The sequence below is a fragment of the Elephas maximus genome, chromosome 5, assembly GCF_024166365.1.
Source record: "Elephas maximus indicus isolate mEleMax1 chromosome 5, mEleMax1 primary haplotype, whole genome shotgun sequence".
NCBI classification, from domain to species: Eukaryota; Metazoa; Chordata; class Mammalia; order Proboscidea; family Elephantidae; genus Elephas; species Elephas maximus.
Window position 1 is genome coordinate 78,111,931 of NC_064823.1, and position 22,702 is coordinate 78,134,632.

General features: G+C 39.5%; 1 protein-coding gene across 2 annotated transcripts; it reads left to right on the plus strand.

Annotated features, from left to right (window-relative positions):
* Positions 1-308: 308 nt before the first annotated feature.
* Positions 309-22,659, plus strand: PAQR3 (progestin and adipoQ receptor family member 3). 2 transcript variants are annotated; one of them, XM_049885927.1, is made up of 6 exons: positions 309-694; positions 4,450-4,612; positions 10,820-10,975; positions 14,144-14,341; positions 16,578-16,668; positions 19,961-22,659. In XM_049885927.1, exons 1-6 carry the CDS (start codon positions 510-512, stop codon positions 20,101-20,103), a joined length of 936 nt encoding a protein of 311 aa, XP_049741884.1. In that variant the 5' UTR covers positions 309-509; the 3' UTR covers positions 20,104-22,659. The 2 variants fall into 2 exon arrangements, with proteins under 2 accessions (XP_049741884.1, XP_049741885.1); XM_049885928.1 differs by lacking the exon at positions 4,450-4,612 and having other exon boundaries at positions 619-694.
* Positions 22,660-22,702: the final 43 nt, after the last annotated feature.

A 22,702-nucleotide genomic window follows, 5' to 3' on the forward strand; every position in this document is an offset into this window, starting at 1 on the left:
TAACCGGTGAAGAGTTATCTCTATCATTCTTCCTGTTAACTCTTTTCCCCTTGGTTTTTCAAAATTTAACAACTCCTGCTTTTAATTATAAACGGGGAGGGGGGAAGGTCCCCCACTTTTTCAGTTCTGAGCTTTCTGCTCTTCTCACCGGCGAGGAGTGACCCCGCGTGCCGCCGCACCCTGGCCCTGGAGCCGTGGGCGCCCCCACAGCGACCCGCAAGCACTGACGCACCTGCTCCCGCCCAGCTCTGCCGGTCCCAGACAGGGCCCGGGGGCGGGGCCCGCCGCGGCGTGCTGACGTCAGACAGGGCTGCGACACTGCCAGCCCTCCGCGGCGCTGACGCGGGGCCGGCCGGTTCGAGGTGCCGGGCCTGGACAGCTGCGAGGTGGTCGGACCTCGAGCAGCGTCCGCGGGCTCCGGGGCGGGGGCTCGGGCGGTGAAGCCCCCTCCCCGGGGAGGCGGGGTCTGGGGGAGCCCCCCTTGCGGGGAGCGGCGGCGGCCGGGAACGATGCATCAGAAGCTGCTGAAGAGCGCGCATTACATCGAGCTGGGCAGCTACCAGTATTGGCCGGTGCTGGTGCCCCGCGGCATCCGTCTCTACACCTACGAGCAGATCCCCGTGTCCCTCAAGGACAATCCGTACATCACCGACGGCTACCGGGCCTACCTGCCTTCCAGGCTGTGTATCAAAAGGTACAGTCTGGCGGCCTCCTCGGGGCGCGCAGGGGGGCTCGCAGGCGGCCCCTCCTTCTCACCTACACCGTTTTCGCCCTATCTCCGGGCTTCTTTCCCCGTTCGTCGCGTGCCTGTCACTTCCTCGCCGGCCCATCCTTGTCATGCTTTCCCACCACCTCTCCCTTCTCATTATCCACTTCGGCTACTTGATGCCCTTCCCATTATCCACGTCGGCTACTTGATGCACGTAGTAATTGTTATAGTAACTATGATGATCGTTACCAACCCTCTGGTCCTTTGTTGTTTACACAGCGCTTTTACGTTCATTACCCCATTTGGTGCTTACTGGGATACAAGTTGGAATGGACCCCACAGACAATGGCTTAGCCATGACTTCCCTCTGTGTATTCCTAAGCTTTTTTTTTTTTTTCTTTTCTTTTTTTAAGAGCGGCCCTGTGGGAATTCACATGCTTTGGGCCAGATAAAGGCGTGCATAATAGGAAACAAGTCGGTATTTTTATAAACATACATAGATGTATTTAGAAACTCCTGATTTATTCGCTCAAGAAATACTTGTGTCCCTGCTAGGTGCCAGGCACCTACCAGGTCCTGTGGAGAACAGCAGACTTGGCCCTTGATATCACGAAGCTACCAGGTCTAGCCGGGATGACACACATTAAAGAGATAATTATACTGTTATATAATTACCATTGTGATACATGTGATAAATGCAGTGTAGGAAAAGCCCTGTAGTAAACAGAACCTATAACGGGACACTTAACCTGGCCTACAGCACCACACGAGCATTTATGAAAAAGACTTTTATGTTGTTCACTGAAAACCCTTAAAACCAAGAATCCCTGGAAAGTTGTTTAAAACAATTGAAAAATGAGTGTTCTAGTTCCATCAAGGAAACCCTGGTGACATAGTGGTTAAGTGCTACGGCTGCTAACCAAAGGGTCAGCAGTTTGAATCCACCAGGCGCTCCTTGGAAACTCTATGGGGCAGTTCTACTCTGCCCTGCAGGGTCGCTGTGAGTTGGAATCCACTCGACAGCACTGGGGTGGGTTAGTTCCATCAAAACTTACCGTATATACATAAATACAGCATCTCACTTAGAATTAAGATGCAGATGTTGGTTAGCTCCAGGTCATTGTAGTGGCAAACCCCAGTGCTGGAATGTGGGTTGTTGAATTGCTCAAGCAGCGACCATATGTCTGGTTCTTGATCTCCTTTTGAGCATGGTCATTCCTCAGTTCCCTTCTCCCTGCCTTGAAAGTGTGTCAGTTACTTACGATCACAAGGTGATGTCGCTTGCAACTTGACTTGAGTGGATGACCCACAGGACTTCACAATTTGAATCCCAATTACAACTTTACACCAGATGCCTCCTGGGCATCGGTAATTACACAGGAAATCAGAGCTGGGCGCTGCTGGGGATCTGGAGATCCACCAAGATACAACAGGCGGTGAATTGCCTTAAATATTTTATGCCCAAGTAAACAGTGGTTCTCTTTTATAGGGCCCAAATCTCATGGAGTGGCAAATGAGAGTGCTTTAGTTGAGTCAAAAAGACATGGGCATCCAGAACTGCCACTTAATAATAGCTGTGAGACCTTGAGAAAAAGTTGACCTCTCTGAGTTTACTTTCCCCATTTGTAAAATGAGGGCAATCACAATATCTGCTTCAGAGAATGATAACAGTTCAGTGAGATCATTTATACAAAATGCTACACAGGGCCTGGTGCCTAATAAACATGTGATAAAAGGTAGTTATCATCATCCTCTTTGATTGTAAAGTTAAACAAATGATAATGAGGAAGACAATTACTGATTTTAAAGCTGAACAGGGTATGGGACCTAACTCCTCAAAGAATAAGAGTAGATCCTCTGTTGGGGATGTTCTTCCGAGTGGTCTTCCCACAAGCTTGATCTTTTCCAGGTGCGCCCTTTGCCTTTTCTACCGTTAGCTATCAGGAATGACCAGGAAAGATTCTGGTTATCAATGGGAGGTTTTGTAGAAAAAAAATACACAAGCTGTTCTGCCAGTACTCTTGTTTAGTTGGGAGGAATATGCAAAGATTTTGCCTCTCAGTTCAGTTAATCAGGTTATACTCAGTTTCACAAAATGAAAAGTTCTGGTCAACAGATAAAGTGTAGTTCTGTAGTTTGATGTTTTCCAGCACATTCTTGCAGTCTCACTCCACCTCATTATAAAAACTTCTTGCTGTCGAGTCGATTCCAACTCGTAATGACCCTATCGGGCAGAGTAGAACTGCCCTGTAGGGCTTCCTGGAGGAGTTAGTGGATTTGAACTGCCCACCTTTTGGTTAGCAGCCGAGCTCTTAACCACTGAGTTACCAGGACTCCCCCTCATTATAAGTAGTTCTTATATGTTTGAAATTTCATGATACAAGATTCACCTTATTCGTCTCAATGATCATTCGGTAGTTTGAGGCCATGTCACGCATAACTTATAAAAAAGAAAATGAGAGTACCATGGTGACCTCTGCAAATTCAGTAGGTAGAGTTATACATTAATACTTACTAATAAGGACTCCTGAATCAGTGAAGGTGAAAGGCCTTAGTTTAAGCAAAAAGATTTTGCAAGACAAGTTTTATCTTTAATCGTGATGTTGCCTTCCCATAAGCAGATGACTCCGATCCATAGCTGGAGAATCATTTCACAAAATTAAGGATTTTTATAGCTGGGATTTGCAACAGTACCGAATGCAGTTCTTTATTTTATAGATGAAGAAATTGAAGGCTGGAGACATTAAATGACTTGCTCAAGATCAGAGAGTTAATTCGTGGCTGAATAGGGGTGGAAGGACAATAAGTTTCTGACCCCCTGTTAGGTGATACACTTTCTACCAGCCCTGCGCTGCCAAGACTATTCAAACTCAAATCAGGACATTTTGAAAGAAGGCCGATTGCTCTTAGGAAGGATGAAGTCATGTCACCTGGAAACTAGTTTGGTTTCAAAGCAATCACAGCAAAGTTGTTCCAGTATGCCTGTCTTAAAGAACTCTTCCAGTGGACCAGTTGTGTTTAATCTGCCTTTTTTTAAGTCCATTTAACTTTGTATTTGCATTTAATGTGTACTAAATAAAGTATTTTAGGAGACTCTGGATGGTGCAAATGGTTAAGCGCTCAACTACTAGCCAAAGGTTGTGGTTCAAACCTACCCAGGGGCCTGGGGATCTGCTTCCAGGAGGTCACAGCCTTGAAAACTTTATGGAGCAGTTCTACGCTGCACACATGGGGTCACCGTGAGTTAGAACTGACTCGGGGCAACCGACAACAATCATAAATATTTTAAGTTTGTGTCTAACCTTGCACTGAGGAAGTTTACAGATACCTATTATAGAAAATCAAAGTGTGCTAGCTAACATCTAGTTTTAATCAACACCTTCAGTCCTGTAGACACCTAGCATCTACTCTGAGCGAGGCACTATCTTGGAACAGTGGTATCATGAAGACGAATGGTCAGGGAATTGAGAGGCTGGAGGATGAGATGGGATTTATATGTAAATATCTCTAATATATGAGGGAGCAAATGGTAAATATGATCATAGAGTTGAACACAAAAAAGCCGTAAAATCCCAGGATTGTTGGAGATGTGGAAATACTTAACGTGAATTAAATTAAATGGTGTATCAAAGTTAGAAAGGCAAAGGTTAAGGATAACCAAAAAGATTATCCCTAACCTGGGAATGCTGACAGTAAGCGAGCCCATGTGAATCTGAACTGCATGTTTGTTTATTTTCCAGTTTGTTTATTTTATCTAATGAGACGGTAAACATCTGGAGTCATTTGCTGGGTTTCTTTCTCTTCTTCACATTGGGAATATATGACATGACATCTGTGTTACCTTCCGCAAGTGCGTCCAGAGAAGATTTTGTAATTTGTTCTATTTGTCTTTTCTGCTTCCAGGTAAGTCGTTTCACAGACATTATTATTGGCTAAGAGAACTTTAGTCAGGTGACTTGGGCAAGCGACCTCACTTCAGGTCCACCTTTTGCTTTAAAGAGCTTCCAAAATAGCATGTAAAAAAAAAAAAAAAAGTTCAGTTTATTCCCTTTCATAATCTAAGCACAAAGTGTGATATTATTAAAGTATATTTGTAGGTCGTTGTGAGAATATATTTGAAATCCAGTAAGTTTCAAAGATAGAGAAAATGTCTTTCCTTCTCTCTCTCTTTACCTTTATAGATATCTTTGCTTTAAAATTAACACAAGGATATATCTCTGATTATACTCTATTTGACTGAAGTAGAACACTAGTGTCTACTTAAAACTTTCTTGGGAAGATTTCTCATCTTTTTCCTATTTATAATATGTCTGATTTTTGTATTCATTGTTTCTGTATGAGAAGCCCTGGTTGCACAGTGGTTAAGCACTTGGCTGCTAACTGAAAGGTCAGTGGTTTGAATGCACCAGCCTGCTTCTCAGGAGAGAGATGTGGCAATCTGCTTCTGTAAAAATTTACAGTCTTGAAAATCCTATGAGGGCAGTTCTGCTCTGTCCTATAGGGTCACTAAGAGTCAGAATGGACTCCGTGGCAGTGGGTTTTTGTTTCTGTACCATCTGTTTTTAATGTCTTGTTTCACTAGTATTGATCTCTTGTTCTATTCCTTTAATGTTAGTTTCACTCTTCCTTTGATTTTTTACACTCTGCTGCTTTCAGAAACTTTCAGTTTCTCTTCCCCTCTACCTCCTGTATGTTAGTTCCTTAGTACTTTCATTACTAACTCATTGCCTTCGACTTGAATCCGACTCAAAGTGACCCTGTAGGACAGAGTAGAACTGCCTCATAGCATTTCCAAGGAGCAGCTGGTGGACACAAACTGCCGACCTTTCACTTAGCAGCTGAGCTCTTAACCACTGCGCCACCAGGGCTCCACTTTCACTATTAAGTACCTATAAAATATAATCTGTAGAAGTGTCTTTAAAAGTGACGTTAAATAGATTTTCAAATAGATAATTGTAAAGAAGAAACAAATGTGGGGCATAATCTTGTTGACATTTTAAGAGTTAAAATGTTTTAATAAAATTTAAAAATGCAGAGAGTACAGAAAAACATAAAAATGAAAAGAAAAAGCCGCCTTCCCCCTTCCTGCAAACACAGACCAGCAGTCCCTGCAGTTAACCATTGCTCCTCAGTTATAGGGGGGTAAGCCTATAAATCAACTGCACAGATGGTGTTTTCATTATGTATCATTTTATTCAGACCTTATTTGACAGCTTTACTTACTTCATCGCTTTACTTCATTCTTTACTCAAGTTAAAATTTTGTGCTCAAATGACCAAGAAACACATCAAAAATATTTTTCTTCCCTTTTGTTTTAATTCCAGTTTCCAGCATAATGTTTGAAATTTTTTGAGGGAAATAACACTATGTGTTTTTTCTCAGGTTAATTTTTATTTCGGTAAGAGCCAAAATAGCTCATTTCCATCTCTAGTTTTATAATGGAAATGAATCAATTCCTTTATAGTTAAATTTTTTAATTCTTAGCATAGACTAAGATACTCTTAATAACAATCATTCATAAATGCAAAAACTGGTTTATACCATAAGTTATGTGTGTATTATCCACTTTGACAAGCCCATGTTTTCCTCTCTTTTTATGCTTTTATCCTTTCACCACCCAGCCACAGCTCATGTTAGTTCAGGGAATACATCTTTATTCCATACTGGCCTAAGGGAACACTGCGTGAGAAGCTAAAAATAGTAAATAATTATAACTTCTAATGAAAAACAAACCCAGAATGTTACAGTGACTTGCCCAGGATTACTCAGCAGGACAGTAAAACACTGTCCCCCTAACTGCTGATGCAGTGATCTTTCTGTTACATGCTGTACAACTTGATAAAAACAAATAAGCGCATCTTTTCTACTTAAAAAGACCATTTCTTTTATTTTTATGAAATTATATTTATAACTTGTTCACTGACTTCTTTCAAATTCTTAAGGTCAGTGGGCACCAGAGTAAGCCTTAAGTATATTTATCAATATTGATTTACATTTAATTTTTAAAAAACTTTTTTTTTCACACTCCTACCTATTTCGTATGTAGGTAGTCCCCAACTTATGACATGTTCAAGTTACGACAAACCATTTTTGTTATTGTTTATACAGCTTATCGTTAGTAACATGTTGCAGCTCATAATTTGCTGATGTTATCATTCTCATGTTCTCTCTAAAAATGTTCAGTTTTATGATTTACTGTTCTAAACACTGCCGGATTTATAAAGATCCTGAAAATAAAGGCAGTAATGATGAAAACTGAAAAAAAGGGGGTATTCGACTTAGAACTGACGTAAGACAGAGTCATCAGAACAGAACTCCATCATAAGTCGGGGACTGCCTGTATTTGGTGCTTTCCTGCTAACACAATTAATAGAGTACAGTTTGGATAGTAGAATGTAATTTAAGGGGCTTGGAACCTTTCCAGGGGTACTTGTATGAGATAACGGCAATATTTAAGAGGCTGGGAGAGGAAGAGACGACTGAGAATACCTTTCCCTAGGTTCAGTTCATTCACATTCAGTTCAGCAGATGTTTTTTGAATGCCTCCTATATATTCCCAGGCACTGTGCTAGGCATCTGGGCTACAGTACTGAACAAAACCAATGTGTCATAAAGACCAAGTCACTCAGATAGGTAGGAGTGAGGCAGGACATGTAAGCAGAAAAAATAGTTTGTATAAAGACTCAGAAGCAAGAGACAGCTTAGCACTTTTGGGGATTGCAGGTTTTGGTCTCTATGGTTGGATTCTAAGAGAGTGGAGAAAGATGAGGCTGAGAGATAGGCAGGGGCCAAATCACAAACTATTTTGTTGCAATGCTAAGGGGCTTGAATGACGACTGTGAATAATACTGTAATTATCTGTCTACCTTGATGGGGTAAGATATTCCACATAAGTAAACTTCCCAGATAACTGAAACATACTTCTTTTACCAGATCTTTTTTCAGTCATTTTTTAAGGAACTCTTTCTAACAACATAAGGCCTTTTAAACAGAGCATGCTTATTATAGGTTAACTTTTTTAAAACTCAAAAGATATTTTATTCACACTATTGCCTTTACTTTCCCTTTAATACCATAGTTTTTTCTCATATTGTTTTCCTTTTCATGATGTACTTAGTTTTATTGTTGTTTCATATTGCTGTGAGACATACTCATGTAGAAATTCAAGTAAAGAAAAAAGTATATAGAACAAATAAGTATCCCTTGACATCTCATTTCCCAGAGGTAACCGCTTTTGATGTTTGGATTAGAATTCTTCCAGACCTTTGTGTGTACCTGGCTGCTTGCCTGCCTGCCTGCCTACCTGGTTTACTTGCCTGTCTACCAACTTCCAAGATACGATCATCTCCCCTTGCTGTTTTGTGAACTACTCTTGTGTCATTCAGCATTGTGACCATGCTCTTTCCTTGTCATCAAGAATATACACCTTGATATTCTCCTGTTTATTGTGTTTAGTCTCAAGAATAATCTGAGAAAAGAGATAACTAAAATTCTTAGAGTTAAGTTTAATTGAGTCAGTAAACTCTGACTTGTGGTCTAGTAGCCAAGAAGCCATAGACGAATAAGGATATTAGTGGATGAAGAAATGAAGTTGTGGTTAAATATATTGTTACCGAACATTTATATTGACACTATGGGGGCTGGTTAGGTTTGTGTAATGACAAGATTGTTGAATAGTTAGAGGACCATTTCACAGTCAGGAAATCAAACGACATACTGCATTGGGCAAATCTACTGCAAAAGACCTCTTCAAAGTATTAAAAAGTAAAGATGTCACTTTGAGGACTAAGGTGCACCTGACCCAAGTCATGGTATTTTCAGTCTCCTCATCTGCATACAAAAGTTGGACAATGAATAAGGAAGACTGAAGAAGAACTGATGCCTTTGAATCATGGTGTTGGCAAAGAATATTGAATATACCATGGACTGCCAGAAGAACAAACAAATCTGTCTTGGAAGAAATCCAACCAGAATGCTCCTTAGAAGCAAGGGTGGCAAGACTTTGTCTCGCATGCTTTGGACATGTTATCAGGAGGGACCAGTCCCTAGAGAATGACACCATGCTGGTAAAGTTGAAGGTCAGCGAAAAAGAGGAAGACCTTCAATGAGATGGACTGACAGACTGGATGCAACAGCAGGGTCAAACATGGCAACATCGATTATGAGGATGGCACAGGACCGGGCAGCATTTTGTTCTGTTATACATAGGGTCACTATGAGTTGGAACTGACTCGACGGCACTTAACAACAACTTAAAATAGATGAACATTTCACTGCCTTAGCTGTTGTTTACAAAATGTCTTTATCAACTGGACCTACTTCGTATTGTTTACCTGTCCCATTTTCTCCACCCCCACTGCCAGTGGCTTAAATTGGCCCTTGTCATTGCTCCTCAGGGCTACTCATGTAACCTTCTGTCTCCATTCTCACCCTTTCTAGTCCATCTTCCAAGCTCTGTAAGGCCGAACTTAATATCTTCAGTAGTCACACATGTAGTCCATATTGAAGTTAAACCTTCTTGATGTATAGGATTTGTTATAACATGGCATGAAGAAGGCCACATGACATTCTTTAATGGTTCTGTATTTCTCAGCATGCTCCCTTTTCTTGCAGACCATTCTAATAAATATGTACACACCCTTCTTATGTCCTTGATGAATACAGCTCAGCCCTTTAAGATCCACCTCAGATGACAACCCTTCTATGAAGTTTCTTTTTCACCCACCACTTCACCCCACAAATGCACATGTACACCCCTAGAGCTAAGACCCTCTCTTCTTTTTTTTTTTTTGACTGCTGTCTGCAGTAGCTTTTCCTATAAAAAACCAAAAAAACAAACCCTGTGCCATCGAGTCGATTCCGACTCATAGCGACCCTATAGGACAGAGTAGAACTGCCCCACAGAGTTTCCAAGGAGCACCTGGCGGATTCGAACTGCTGACCCTTTGGTTAGCAGCTGTTGCACTTAACCACTACGCCACCAGGGTTTCCTTTTCTTATAAGGCTTCTTAAATCATTTCATACGTGTTCACTTTTTTTCTGAAAAATCTCTGAGACTAGAGGTTTCATTTATCATCTTTGCATCCTTAGTGCATTACACACAGTCGGTACTTGATGGGTGAAGGGAGTTCAACTGTAGCAGCCTTATCAGTCGTCGGAGTAGCTGACTGAGATGAGTTGTGCTCCCAAATTGGCAACCATATAAAGTCAACATAAGTCCTGAGTTTTTGTTTTGGGTGGGGGGAGAGCAACAAAACCATGTTAAACTTAGAACTTAGAAGTAAAACCCTATACAATGAAATCTCATAGACATGAAAAGTCTTAAGTGAAAACGGCAAATTGTGGAACAGTATGATTACATTTGCATAATAAAAATGTATGTATACATTTTGAGTGTGTGTATAGACATACATCATAGGTATTTGTGTATGCGACTGGAAACCCTGGTGGCGTAGTGGTTAAGTGCTATGGCTGCTAACCAAAGGGTCGGCAGTTCGAATCCACCAGGTGCTCCTTGGAAACTCTGTGTGGCAGTTCTACTCTGTCCTATAGGGTCCCTATGAGTTGGAATTGACTCGACGGCACTGGGTTTGGTTTTTATTTTTTTTTAGTATTTGTATATGCATTGAAAATATCTGGAAGGACACATAACTAATGTTATTAGTGGCTACCTCTGGGGAATAGATTGGGTAGATGGGGCCTATATTATAACTATTTTTTACAATTTTTTGGCATGTATTTCTTTTATAATAAATCCTTTTTAAAAAGTACATTACTCCTTCACAGATCAAAATAAGCCTCGATTGATGTTTAAAAAACATTTGTAATGTATGATTTTTCACTACTTTGCTGTCCATTTAAGTTTTCCATTTTAAAATTAGCTATCATTCTTTAATTTCTCTGTGATTCTTATCCCCATTTTACCCACGAGGAAACTAAGGCTTAGAGAAATGGCATGGCTTGCCCAACTAGTAAGGGACAGAGCCAGACTCCAAGCCCAGGTCTGTTTGACCAGAAAGCCTGTGCTCTTAACTGCTTCACTGAACATTATGTACAAGTTGCTTTAATTTCTCTGTTCCATTTTGCTAAGATTTGTTTTGTTTTCCAAAGGTCTGTATGCTTTGCTCCGTGGGCTATCATCTTTTTTCCTGCCATCGGTCAGAAAAAACCTGTCGAAGATGGATGGCATTAGATTATGCAGGAATTTCTATTGGAATACTGGGCTGCTACGTCTCAGGAGTATTTTATGCATTTTATTGTAATAATGTAAGTAGCTTAAAGCTTTTTATATTCTACCTTTCATGTCGATCTTGAGTTTTTTGCCATGGTTTCTTTGTATTCCTACGTAAGTATATAATTAACTTATCGAAGAAACAAAGGGTCTTGTTTAGGCATAAGCTCACTTGTTTTTCAGAAGGGCCCTGTGATCTCTACCATCCCTTATCAATTTCATACTGATTTTACTAATTTTCCTTTGAGACAAAGTAATATATAAAGGTGGTCTCTGAAAACTTAGTGTAGACATTGAATTATTAATGTCTCACTTCTATCTGGTTCCTCAGATAAACACATTACATATCTGTTATTTTTGTGTTTATAGAATTGAAGTTAAAGTTAGCACGTGATGAAATTATGAAGCTGGCTGCTGCTTTCCATTTTCCCTTCTTATCCTTTATGCCTCTTTCAGTGAAAAAAATAAAGGTGTATCTGTGAGCATATTGTCCCATATTTTTCCACAAGAAACATATTTTCCTGTCCTCAGTCTTATGTTCTGGGGGTAGGCCTAGAGACAGTCCAGATGGGTGGTGAGTGTCTTTAACAAGTGTCAGATGTGTCTGAGTTCTAAATCAGCTATGCTTTCTAAACACGTTGAGCCCTAAGCTTACAAAAGTCAGTTTGTGCCTTGTGAAAAGCAGCACTTGAAACACTGTGATCAGGTAGTGTAGCACCTGACCTAAAAATGTTAGGCAGCCCAACTTTATGGAGTATAGCCACCACCCTATCACCTCATCATCCCAGTCAAGTGGGCGAACTGAATCTTCCCATGGGCCAAGTCCATCTCCAGCTCTCCCATTCAGAAAGTCCCTTTCGATCCCACTCTCTTTTCCTCTTGCTCTCCTACCATACTTTTTTTGTTCTTTTAGCTCCCTCCCTTTCAAAGCCAAGATTGGTCTGATATCACACATTACATAAGAGTGGCACATCTCTCTCAGGAGCAGCATCCTTCCTAGTTACTTCTGGTCCTAGTCACAAGGACTAGAGCGTGTCCTGCCCAGCTCTCCCTCATCCCCACCCCCATGAGCAGGTGATCCAAGCCACAATCCCTAGCCTTTGCCTGTAGGGAGGATTGGCTACAGCACTGGATTCCTCTGGCTTGGGAATTCTTAAGCAGGACCTTTGTCTCTACGTAGTAATGGAGAAAACTCAACATATCTGGTGTGTAAAATTAACAAAGAGAAAAATCATAAATTTGGTTTTAATAGGTGAAAGCAGTATATGTTAATTATAGCCACTTACATGGGAGCTGTTTGCTTTTTTAGGCCTAATTACTTTGGAGCATAAGCATGTAATTATATATGTAATTAACCTTATTTATTGATTTTTGTAGCAAACTATTCATGTCTGCTCAGCTTTTATAACTTGTTCATTTTCATGATAGCTGTTCACTTTTTTTTTTTTAAATTAAAGGAAATAACTAGGAGCTAGTGAATGCAGGCATGTAATGTTTGAATTATTTTGTTTCCTATTATTTCTCTGAAGCCCCTTTTCTGTTGTTTCTTCCTAAACATCAAATATGATCATCAGAGAGACCAGTGGGACATTTGTAATTCTCTAATTAGAAAAATTGTCCCCAAGATAGTTTAAAAAGAAAAAAGAACAAAGAACTAACATAGCCCATGATCATATAAAGGAAAAATTGTTCTTTTCCCTCTGGTAGCTAAATAATTCCCAAATTTACATTCAGCCCAGTTGCTGTAGTGGCCCTTTACTTTTTAAGGACCACAGGCTGTTTTTAGAATCAGATTGAAAACAGTGGACCCTTGATCCAGGAGAATGTACATTTGGGCACATACCTAAACAATTTGGCATGTGATTTCAGGGAGTTAAAAGCTCCCAGAAATCCCTGGAAGTCAGGGTAAGAACTCTTGCTCTGTGTGATACTAACTTTTCAGCTTCAAGACCAGCTTTTCAACTGCTCATTTAGTCACGTTAATATCCTATAAGCCAAGCTTAAAAAAAAAAAAAAAGCTTAGTATATTTTAAAATGAACATTCTTTCATTCCAACCCCCACCCCCATCCCACCATGCACCCACACACCAAATGTGGATCGTCTTTGTCTATTCACTCCATCAGGAGAACCCATTTACCTGGCCTGTCAGACTAGAAACCATCAAGCCATCCTCCACTCTTCTCTCCTACATCATCAACTATTAATACTTGTTTATTTCAAAAATATCTCCTGAATACGGTGCTCATATCTGTCTACTTGGCTCAACAGGAGTTTCAAGGCCCCGTTCTCTTTGAATAAACTATTCTAATAACTTCTAGCTAGCTTCTTGTTATCTCTTTCATTTCCACACTGATGTCAGAGTTATCTCTGTAACAAGTCAACTTGAAAAATGACTGTGTCAGGAGCCCTAGTGGCACAATGGTTAAGCGCTCAGCTGCTAACTGAAAGGTTGATGGTTCAAACCCACCCAGTCTCTCCCCTGGAGAAAGACCTGATGATCTGTTTCTGTAAAGATTATGGCCAAGAAAACCATATGAGGCAGTTCTGCTTTGTCACATGGGGTCGCTGAGTTGGAGGAAACTCAATGGCACACAACAACAACAACATCCTTTTCTTAAAGAACTTGCTATTTCCTCCAGCCTGTCAGTCTGCCTGCTGTCAACCTCCCTTCTCAAAACTTCGCAGCTGCATATGCTATTCCTTTTCCTAGAGAGTTCCCTCTTCCCACAAAATCTTATATATTCCTCATGCCCAGCATAGATGTCACCTCCTTTGTGAAACATTTCTTAGCTACTCTAGGTAAAGTAATTGCTCCTTTTTCTGTGTTTCTATGGCTTTCTGTTCATAACTCAGTTACAGTACTTAGTACTAGATCCCAGTCTATGAACTCATCCACCGGGAGGGTCCATATCATAGTCATTTTTGGTTCTACAGGACTTACACTGTTCCTAGCATGTAATAGCTACTCAAAAAATGCTTTTGTGTCACTAAATGTGGTCTTTTACCAGCTCAGTATAGAACTTGGTTTGCCATCCTAAGAAACCTAACCTGTGGCACATGCATTTTTTTAAGGAAGGAAGGTAATCGTGTAGAAATGAAAATATCAAGTACATAGAGTTTAGGATGTGTAATGTAAAAACCAAAATCACCTTTTTCCTTCCTTTATTAAATAACAATTAAAATTTGTTTCCTTTCGTTCTAGTATTGGCGTCAAGTATACTTGATTACAGTGCTTGCCATGATCCTGGCAGTGTTCTTTGCTCAGATTCATCCCAATTACCTTACACAGCAATGGCAGAGACTCCGTTCTATCATCTTTTGTTCTGTTTCGGGATATGGAGTGATCCCTACTCTTCACTGGGTTTGGCTCAACGGAGGAGTCGGTGCTCCTATCGTACAGGTAAGTTGAGTGTAGTTAATACTTTCGACCCTTTCTTTGTCCTTAAAACTTCATTCCTTTTGGATAAAGTAGTGTAATTAGGCCAGGTGGGTGGGTTTTGTCGTTTGACAGCATATTAGTGCCATAATTTTTATAGCTATGCCTTGAAGAAATAGAAGTCTGTTGGTTTTTGTCTTTGTTTTTTTCCTGGATGTCTTCCTTTGAAACAGTACATCCTTCGTTGTTTTTCTATTATTCTTAGTGTGTAAGTACCTCAGTTCCTTACCTGCGGAAGAGGACTGCAAAGTTTCTAGCTCTGTCAGCGGGGTCAGTGATAATGTTGGTAACGCAAGTATTGGAGAAGCAGTTGGCTTTTTTGGGTGGGTGGGGTGTAATTAGGAAGGATTTTTTCTTGGACCTGTTGAGTTTGAGGTACTGAGGGGATGTAAAGGTAGCAATAGGTTCTGGAATTTAGGTCGGAGTTTAAGACTAGTGATAAAGATTTGGGAATCATCGCTGTATTGGTAGGTAGCTAGAGCTACGGAAGCACATTTGACCCACCAAGGAAAGTAAATTGAGAAGTAAAAGAAGAAATATTAGAGCCAGGTATTATGGGGAAACAGTTGATCTGCACTGGAAAGAACCTCGGTGAGAGTGCCTCAGTATTGCCAAGAGTATTAGAAATAGGACTTAGGTTCTCAGAGATCCATTCAAAAATACTTTAAGTGTGGGTTACAAGGTAAACTTGAGAAATTTTAATAGCCAGAAAATGTGGCAAAAGTCACATAGACTCGTTGAAGTGGGATCTTTGTCTGGAATGTAGAAATTGAGAGACAGGTTTTATTCAAAAGAATCAGAACTTACTAGAAGAGGGGGGACTGTTAGTAAGCAGGTTTATATATACTTCTGTGAAGTTGGCAGCAGCAGAGTAGAAGCATGGGAGTATAAAACTAAAAAGAAAGCAAGCTCTGTGAGAGAGTGAACTGAGTGATATGATCTGACTACTTTACCAAACTGAGGACAAGGGTGATGCTTTCTTCAGAAGATTAGGAAACTGGTAGGAGAAAAGATGAGAGTATCGTGATAAGAGACTTCAGTGATCATGATATTTGAGAAAAGATCATTTTTCTGACAATTTTGATTCCCTGAACAGAAGTAAAGAAAACAGATTTGGGAACTGCCACTCTAGATTTAATTCTAAACAGAAATGATTAACTGGCTGTTGACATAAAAGTGACCAAAATTTTGGCATGAGGTGAACACATCCCTTTTAAAGCATGTGATGACAAGAAAGAGAACAAGACCCATTAGGCCAGTGGATTTTAGAGAAATTCAGGAAAAAAAATGGGAACATGCTCATGTTCAGGAATCTTAAAATAGAGACATGGCTGAGGACGTGCGCAGTGGTTCTCAAGGACAGAACTCTATATCATCATCTCAGGTCATTCCAGTGAGGAAGCGAGGGGAGCCTTCCAGAGAAGTTTGCTGATAAGCTCTGATTTTAAAAAGATGAAAAAAGCAGCAGTTAACCAAAGATGAAAAGTTCCAGAAATGTTCATTCTAGGGGTTTGGGTGGGGTTGTATTCTAGAATGTTTGAGAAATATGAGGTTGATTAGTCTGAAGAATATAGGATAGGGTCACCATGAGTCAGAATCGACTCGACGGCAGGAACCATTATAACTCTCAAGTATTTGAAGAGGGAAGAGAAGTAATTTGTCTGTATTTCTTAGATGGATTCTTGGCAAATTAGGTTTAGAACCAGAATTAGGAATAATATGTATCAGGCACAGCTGGCTGATTCTCTCAGCTTACAGAAGAGCTTTCCATTAGAGCTTCAGCAGTAACGTGGACTACTTTGTGTAGTAGTATTCAAGAGGATCATTTATCCAGGATGTTGGAGAGATTTCTGTATTGGGCAGAACTTCTTGAGTCTTTTCCAGCCCCAAATCCCTGGTCTTTAGTGTCTTCATTTATTCAACCGGGAACTCCTTTCCCACATGCCTTCCGTCCATGTACCTATATTGTAGATGTAAGACCTTGATCCACATTAAAGCTCATGCTCCATCAGGACACACTGTGCTCTGTTCTTGTGGACTGCTCCCTGCAGTATTGAGAGCAAGGTTTCTATTTTTGCAGATTATCTGCAAAAGCAATTCACATTTAACAATTTTAAATTCCACCACTAGATTTATATTAAATTGAGAATTCAGTGACAGTAGTAGGAAGATTTGTGAAAAAACACGTTTTGCTTTTCAGGACTTTGCACCTCGTGTAATTGTGATGTACGTGATTGCTCTTCTTGCTTTTCTGTTCTACATTTCCAAAGTTCCAGAAAGGTACTTTCCAGGTAGGTATCACTTTTATAGTGGTTTTGTGGCTTCATTCTAAATATATGCTTAAGGTATATGATTCAGACCATCAAAATAGATTTTTTCATTGTTATTGATTATAGAATGACTCTTCTATTCCCAAACTTTACCTCAAACTTCAACTTTTGAAGGGCTTTCACAGTTTTCCTTTCATCCTGATGATATGAGTTGAAACCAGTAGGTGGGGTTTTCACCATTTCACAGGTTATGAAGTAATAACAGAACTGAGGTTAAACTCTGAGACCCAGACACTTTTTTAAAACAGTGGAGCGCTTGTCATCAATCATCATTTACTTCCTAATATACCAACTGGTCCTTTAAAAAGAATTTATATATACAGAGATATATAAACCAAGAAATAAGGGAAAGAAAAGTGACAAAGGAAGAAAGAGAAGGATAATGAAAAGAAGCCAGTTTTAGGGTCGCTTCACAATACATACATTGTAAGGTTCTCAGGTCCAATTTCCTCATCTGAAATACGGAAATAATACTTTCTCTCATGGGGCTGTTGTGGGGTTGAGATGAGAAAATGCACATGAAACATTTAGCAAGTAGTAAGCATTCGATAAAGGTTAAGCGGTTATGATGATGATGGTGTCCCTTAATACTGTCAATGAAGTTGTGGTTGAGTAAGGACAGTTCTGTAAGGGGACAGAAACAGGCAAATCTAGGCTATCTTTGGCTTGGGTCAAGAAGACATTTAGAGTACATAAAGCAGTGATTTTTCAGTTGAGGGGAGAGGAGGACTGGAAGTAAGATGTGGTTAAAATTCAAACTGCAACTTGCCCCTCCCCTTTCCCTACTGGGCACAGAATCACTTCCATAGTGAAGATGGGATTGTGCCAATCCCCAGGTGTGCTGGGGCAGAAGAAAGGAGGAGAAACCCTGATCTAGAGAATGAATAGACCACAAATCCTGGGCATTCCTCTGTGGACTTGATTTTTCACTACTGACTTTTAAATAAGAATGGAATACAAATAAGAACTGGAGCATTGATATTGTGATTCAGGAGTATAACTGGGACATTGTCCCTGAATTGAAGAGCACCCAACTTCCAAGCAGGGCCAGAATTTTCCTCAGAAAACAGTTCTTATAAAGTGCATTTATCTGTTAATAAATAAAAATAAAAAATAAATAAAAGTAACGTGTAGGAGTTACCAATTGTCTGATTAAGACACCTATAAAAGGTCAAAAAGACACTTATAAAAGGTCAAATGTTATATAACTTTCTCCTAAGACCAAACCCAAAAAAACCGAACCCACTGCCATTGAGTTGATTCCAACTCATAGCGACCCTATAGGACAGAGTAGAACTGCCCCATAGAGTCTTCTAAGACAGGTGGACATAAACGTGCTCCTTTGTAGCTGGATGTGTAGTTGAGTAGAGGAACGTTAGAGCAGTGATTTTATGGACACCTCAAAAAATGAAAAGTCTTTACAGATCAGAGTGATATATACAGTCTCAAGACGTTCATGTGTGAATATCTTAAAAGCTTTCTCTGGCCACTCCTGGCTATAAAGAGAAGCATTGTGTGGTGGTGGTGAGGTGGTGGACAAGTGCGGACTGTGAGTATTAGGAAATAAAAAAAAAATTAAATCTAAAAACTTTAGATTCAGCTTAGGTCAAATTTTCCAGAATACATCAAGATCTCAGTGGTGTTTGATGGGTCCAAAGACTCCTAAGATGTGTCCATGATAGAATTGAGTAGATCTGTGATACCTGTATTACAATATAGTCAGTTTTCTTTGTAGTCCTGTGTAGTATATGTTTTTAAAAATGGGTCTTTGGGTTTCACTAGCCTGTCAGAGGGGTTTGTGGCACAAAAAAGGTTAAAAGCCCCTACAGAAAGAATCCTGTTCACTTGCACTTTAAAATCTCAGTACTGTACTAATTATTTTTCTAGGTAACAGAGAGAGAGAGAGAGAAGGTTAGAGAATATTTACATTCCGTGACCACAGAAGCATTACGAATAAGGAAACATTATTTACATTTGTCTCCATACCTCTGTATTTTGTTATTTACTGAGAAAGACTGAGAAGTTTCCCACATGTTAATCATTAAATCTCCTTGGAATTGAACCCTTGGCCACAAAGAAGTTCAGTTGTTCTTTTAAGTTGTATGTAGACTCATCAACCTTACTTAATGGACTGATTACTAATTAAATTTTGCAGATTATTTTACTAGTCAGATAGCACATCCAGACCCTCTGAGGGACCTAATTGCTGGGCTGGGGGCTGTAGGGACCATGGTCTTGGGGAACATCTAGCTCAACTAGCATAACATACTTTAGAAAGAAAATATTCTATGTTCTACTTTGATGAGTAGTGTTTGGGGTCTCAAAAGCCTATGAGCGGCCATCTAGGATACTCCACTGGTCTTTCCCCTTTGGGAGCAAGGAAGAATGAAGAAAACTAAAGAAACAAGGGAAAGATTAGTCCAAAGGGACTAATGGACCACAACTACCATGGCCTCCACCAGACTGAGTCCAGCACAACTAGATGGTGTCCAGCTACCACTACTGACTGCTCCGACAGGGATCCCAATAGAGGGTTCCGGACAGAGCTGGAGAAAAATGTACAACAAAACTCTAATTTAAAAAGAAAGACCAGGCTTGTTCACCAACAGAGACTGGAGAAACCCTGAGGGTATGGCCCCCAGACACCCTTTCAGCTCAGTAATGAAGTTATTCCTGAGGTCTACCCTTCAGCCAAAGATTGGACAGGCCTATAAAACAAAACGAGACTAAAGGGGCCCACCAGCCCTGGAGCAAGGACTAGAAGGCAAGAGGGGACAGGAAAGCTGGTAATAGGGAACGCAAGATTGAGAACGGAGAGTGTTGACATGTCGTGGGGTTGTTAACCGATGTCATAGAACAATGTGTGTACTACTTGTTTAATGAGAAACTAGTTTGTTCTGTAAACCTTCATCTAAAGTACAACAACAAAAAGATTACGGTGGTCTGAGCTTTCTCCTTGCAGATCTGCTTGAAATAAAAAGTGTTCCTAGCAGATTCGTAGCAAACAACAGTGAAGGCTCTTCCATGATTTATAGCACTGGTTTTCTTTGCCTCCTTCAACTCATGTAATGTCTTTTCTTCATTCCACCAGAATATATCAGTTGAGATGTGGAAGACAAAAAGTCAAATTCCTCAATTTAACCAAGCGAGATTTTGAAACTCTAAGCCATACTTCCAAGGCCAGAGATAGGAAAATATTTTTCCATTAATATCAAAATATTGCAATCAATATTCTTTCTGTTTTCCTTCTCAGGACAACTCAACTACCTCGGATCAAGCCACCAAATATGGCATATCCTTGCAGTAGTGATGTTGTATTGGTGGCATCAGTCAACTGTGTATGTCATGCAGTACAGACACACCAAGCCTTGTCCTGACTATGTTTCACATTTGTGAATTCAGGTATGGCTGCCTGCTGTATTCAGCTGTGAAGCAATATTTTGATGGGGAGTTGTATACCCCACTATTTCTAAGATTCCTGTTGTTTTTTTTTTTTTTTCCCTTATTTAATGTATCATGAATAATATTTTATAAAAATGGAAAAGATGTATTTGAGGGTCTGTAATAACTTTTACAGGCCCTTAAAACTACTCATTTGCTGCTTGTACAGAAAATGAAAATTAGTTGTCATTCATAAGAAACGTTTGAATAACGGCAATGAATGTTAAACCATTGTAGAGATAGGATTCATTTCACTTAACACCAGCTTAATTTCCTTAGGAAGGGCTCATCTCCATTAGGAAATGGAGTCATCCTGTGAGACTTCAATGGAAGAATTTTTTAGTAGATGATCAAGTGTAAGTGCCTGATGAAGGCAAGGGATGCTACAAGCTACTATTGTGATTTTGAATAATCACTAGCCTTTAAATACATGCTTTGTGAGAAACTGGCGCTTAGACATTATTTTCTTTAGCTGTAGGCTTTCCCCTCTCTAGGAACATTGGATTTTTTAGTTTGCCAGAACAGAAATTTTAAACTTCTACTACTTTTAGAAAGGTGTTGAGAAGAACCTACATTGTCATCTTCTACCAGATAAGAATCACATTAGAAACTGATTACATGATTAGGTGACAAATTTTGTGGTATAACTAGGTTATTAGCCACCTAGGCTTTTTAATTCCATATCTAGACACTGGATTCTTACAAGTGGGTCGCAGACTTTTTTGGTTCCAAAAATTCCCATAAGAGCTTTCACCTCTGAGTTTGCAGTCCTAAATTTTGTGGGTGTATGGGTGCTACGGAAACCCTGGTCGCATAGTGGTTAAGAGCTACAGCTGCTAACCAAAGGGTTAGCAGTTTCAATCTGCCAGGCGCCCCTTGGAAACTCTATGGGGCAGTTCTATTTTGTCCTGTAGGGCCGCTATGAGTCGGGATCGACTCGATAGAACTGGGTTTGGTGTTTTGGTTTTATGGGTGCTACTTTCAAGGCCATAGAATCCAGATGGCCCAGTCTTGAGACTGAAAAGAACCTTAAGCCTTAGAACAAAGTCATGCAGATGCCCCATTTGATGATGTGCTTATTCACTTTGGCTCTAGTCCTCCTCAGTTTGCACATGTTATTAGCATTGCATTGATAACTCATAAGAGTATTGATATACACTAGCTAATATCTGGAACCTGACTTACGAGATTTGGTCTTTATTGTATATATCTCACTGCCCTATCATACAACATAACCCTCTTTTTCTTTGGTCTTTTTGTATGCGTTAATGAAGTCCTTTAAAGCAGAAGTCCATAAAAACTTATGTTGTTCACTGGAATATAAACTATTACCCAAGTTTCTTAATGAGTTGACATGAGCTATGGTAATTACTGGCATATTTTCAGAACATTAGCATTACTAAATTTCAGAAATAGTGTTAATTGATGGTGAAGCTTATTCCCAAAATGCCTTTCATGTCTCTCTTAATAGGAAAGTTATTTTAACGTGCTTCAGTTTATGCATCTGTAAAATTTTGTATTTGTTTTCAGTATAGTGTTTCTTGAATGTAAATTCCCCACGCTAATATCTCAGCAAGGAGAATTTTCCCCCAGTAGGCTTAGCAAGGGCACACTGTGTTGTACCCTTTCTTTTGATGGAATGCTACTTTGAAAATGGCGATTTTATTTCATAAGGCCACACATTGGGTCCTGAGGCTAAGTGATTAGAATAGATTTTGGTGTAACAATAATAGGTTGTATTTCCTCTAAAACTACTTGTTGACTTATATGTTACTGCACTTAAATAGATATTTTGCCATATTGGCCAAACAAAATACACTGAGTAGTTATTTTTAAAATAAGGGAAAAGTCTACTACTTTTAGGTCTGGAACCATTTTTTATTGTAACGTCTTCTCAAAATAAAAATACATGAACATTGTTTCTTTTTTTAACTTTTAGAAATATTTTTTCTTATAGTGTATTATTTAATTCTTGCCATCTGAATTAAGAGGTAAAAAGAGCATATTGTATTTTTTATTTTAAGAATCTCTCTTTGAATTTCAAAGGCATACAGGTCTGACTTGTACAGAATTATACTGTGTAAACATTTTAACATCCCTCTTATGAAAACGTTAAATATTGTAAGGAAGCTATGCTCTCTCATTCTTATCTTTACTGTTATGTATTTATTATAAAGTAGGGAATGAAAGAATGTGGACTGCTGTCAACTATAAGCACTTCTGTAAGTCAGCACTTACTGACCATCTACTGTGTGCAGAGCACTACTGGCAAAAATTTTAAGACATTGTTAACATTAAAGCATAACTATTTAAAATCTGCCCACAAATCTGAGCCTTGTAATAATGTGTACTTGTTATTTTTGTTTTTATAGATTTGTTATTAAAACAAGATTAAAAGTACATTATTCAGCTATAACATTAAAAAAGACTGGTTTGAATTTTACCAATGTGTAAACTATAAAAGCTCTTTACTTACAGACTTTAAAAAGTACATTTTAAAATTATTCATGGCTATTTTAAATTGTCTATAGTGATTTATAGGGTTGTAGTTCTA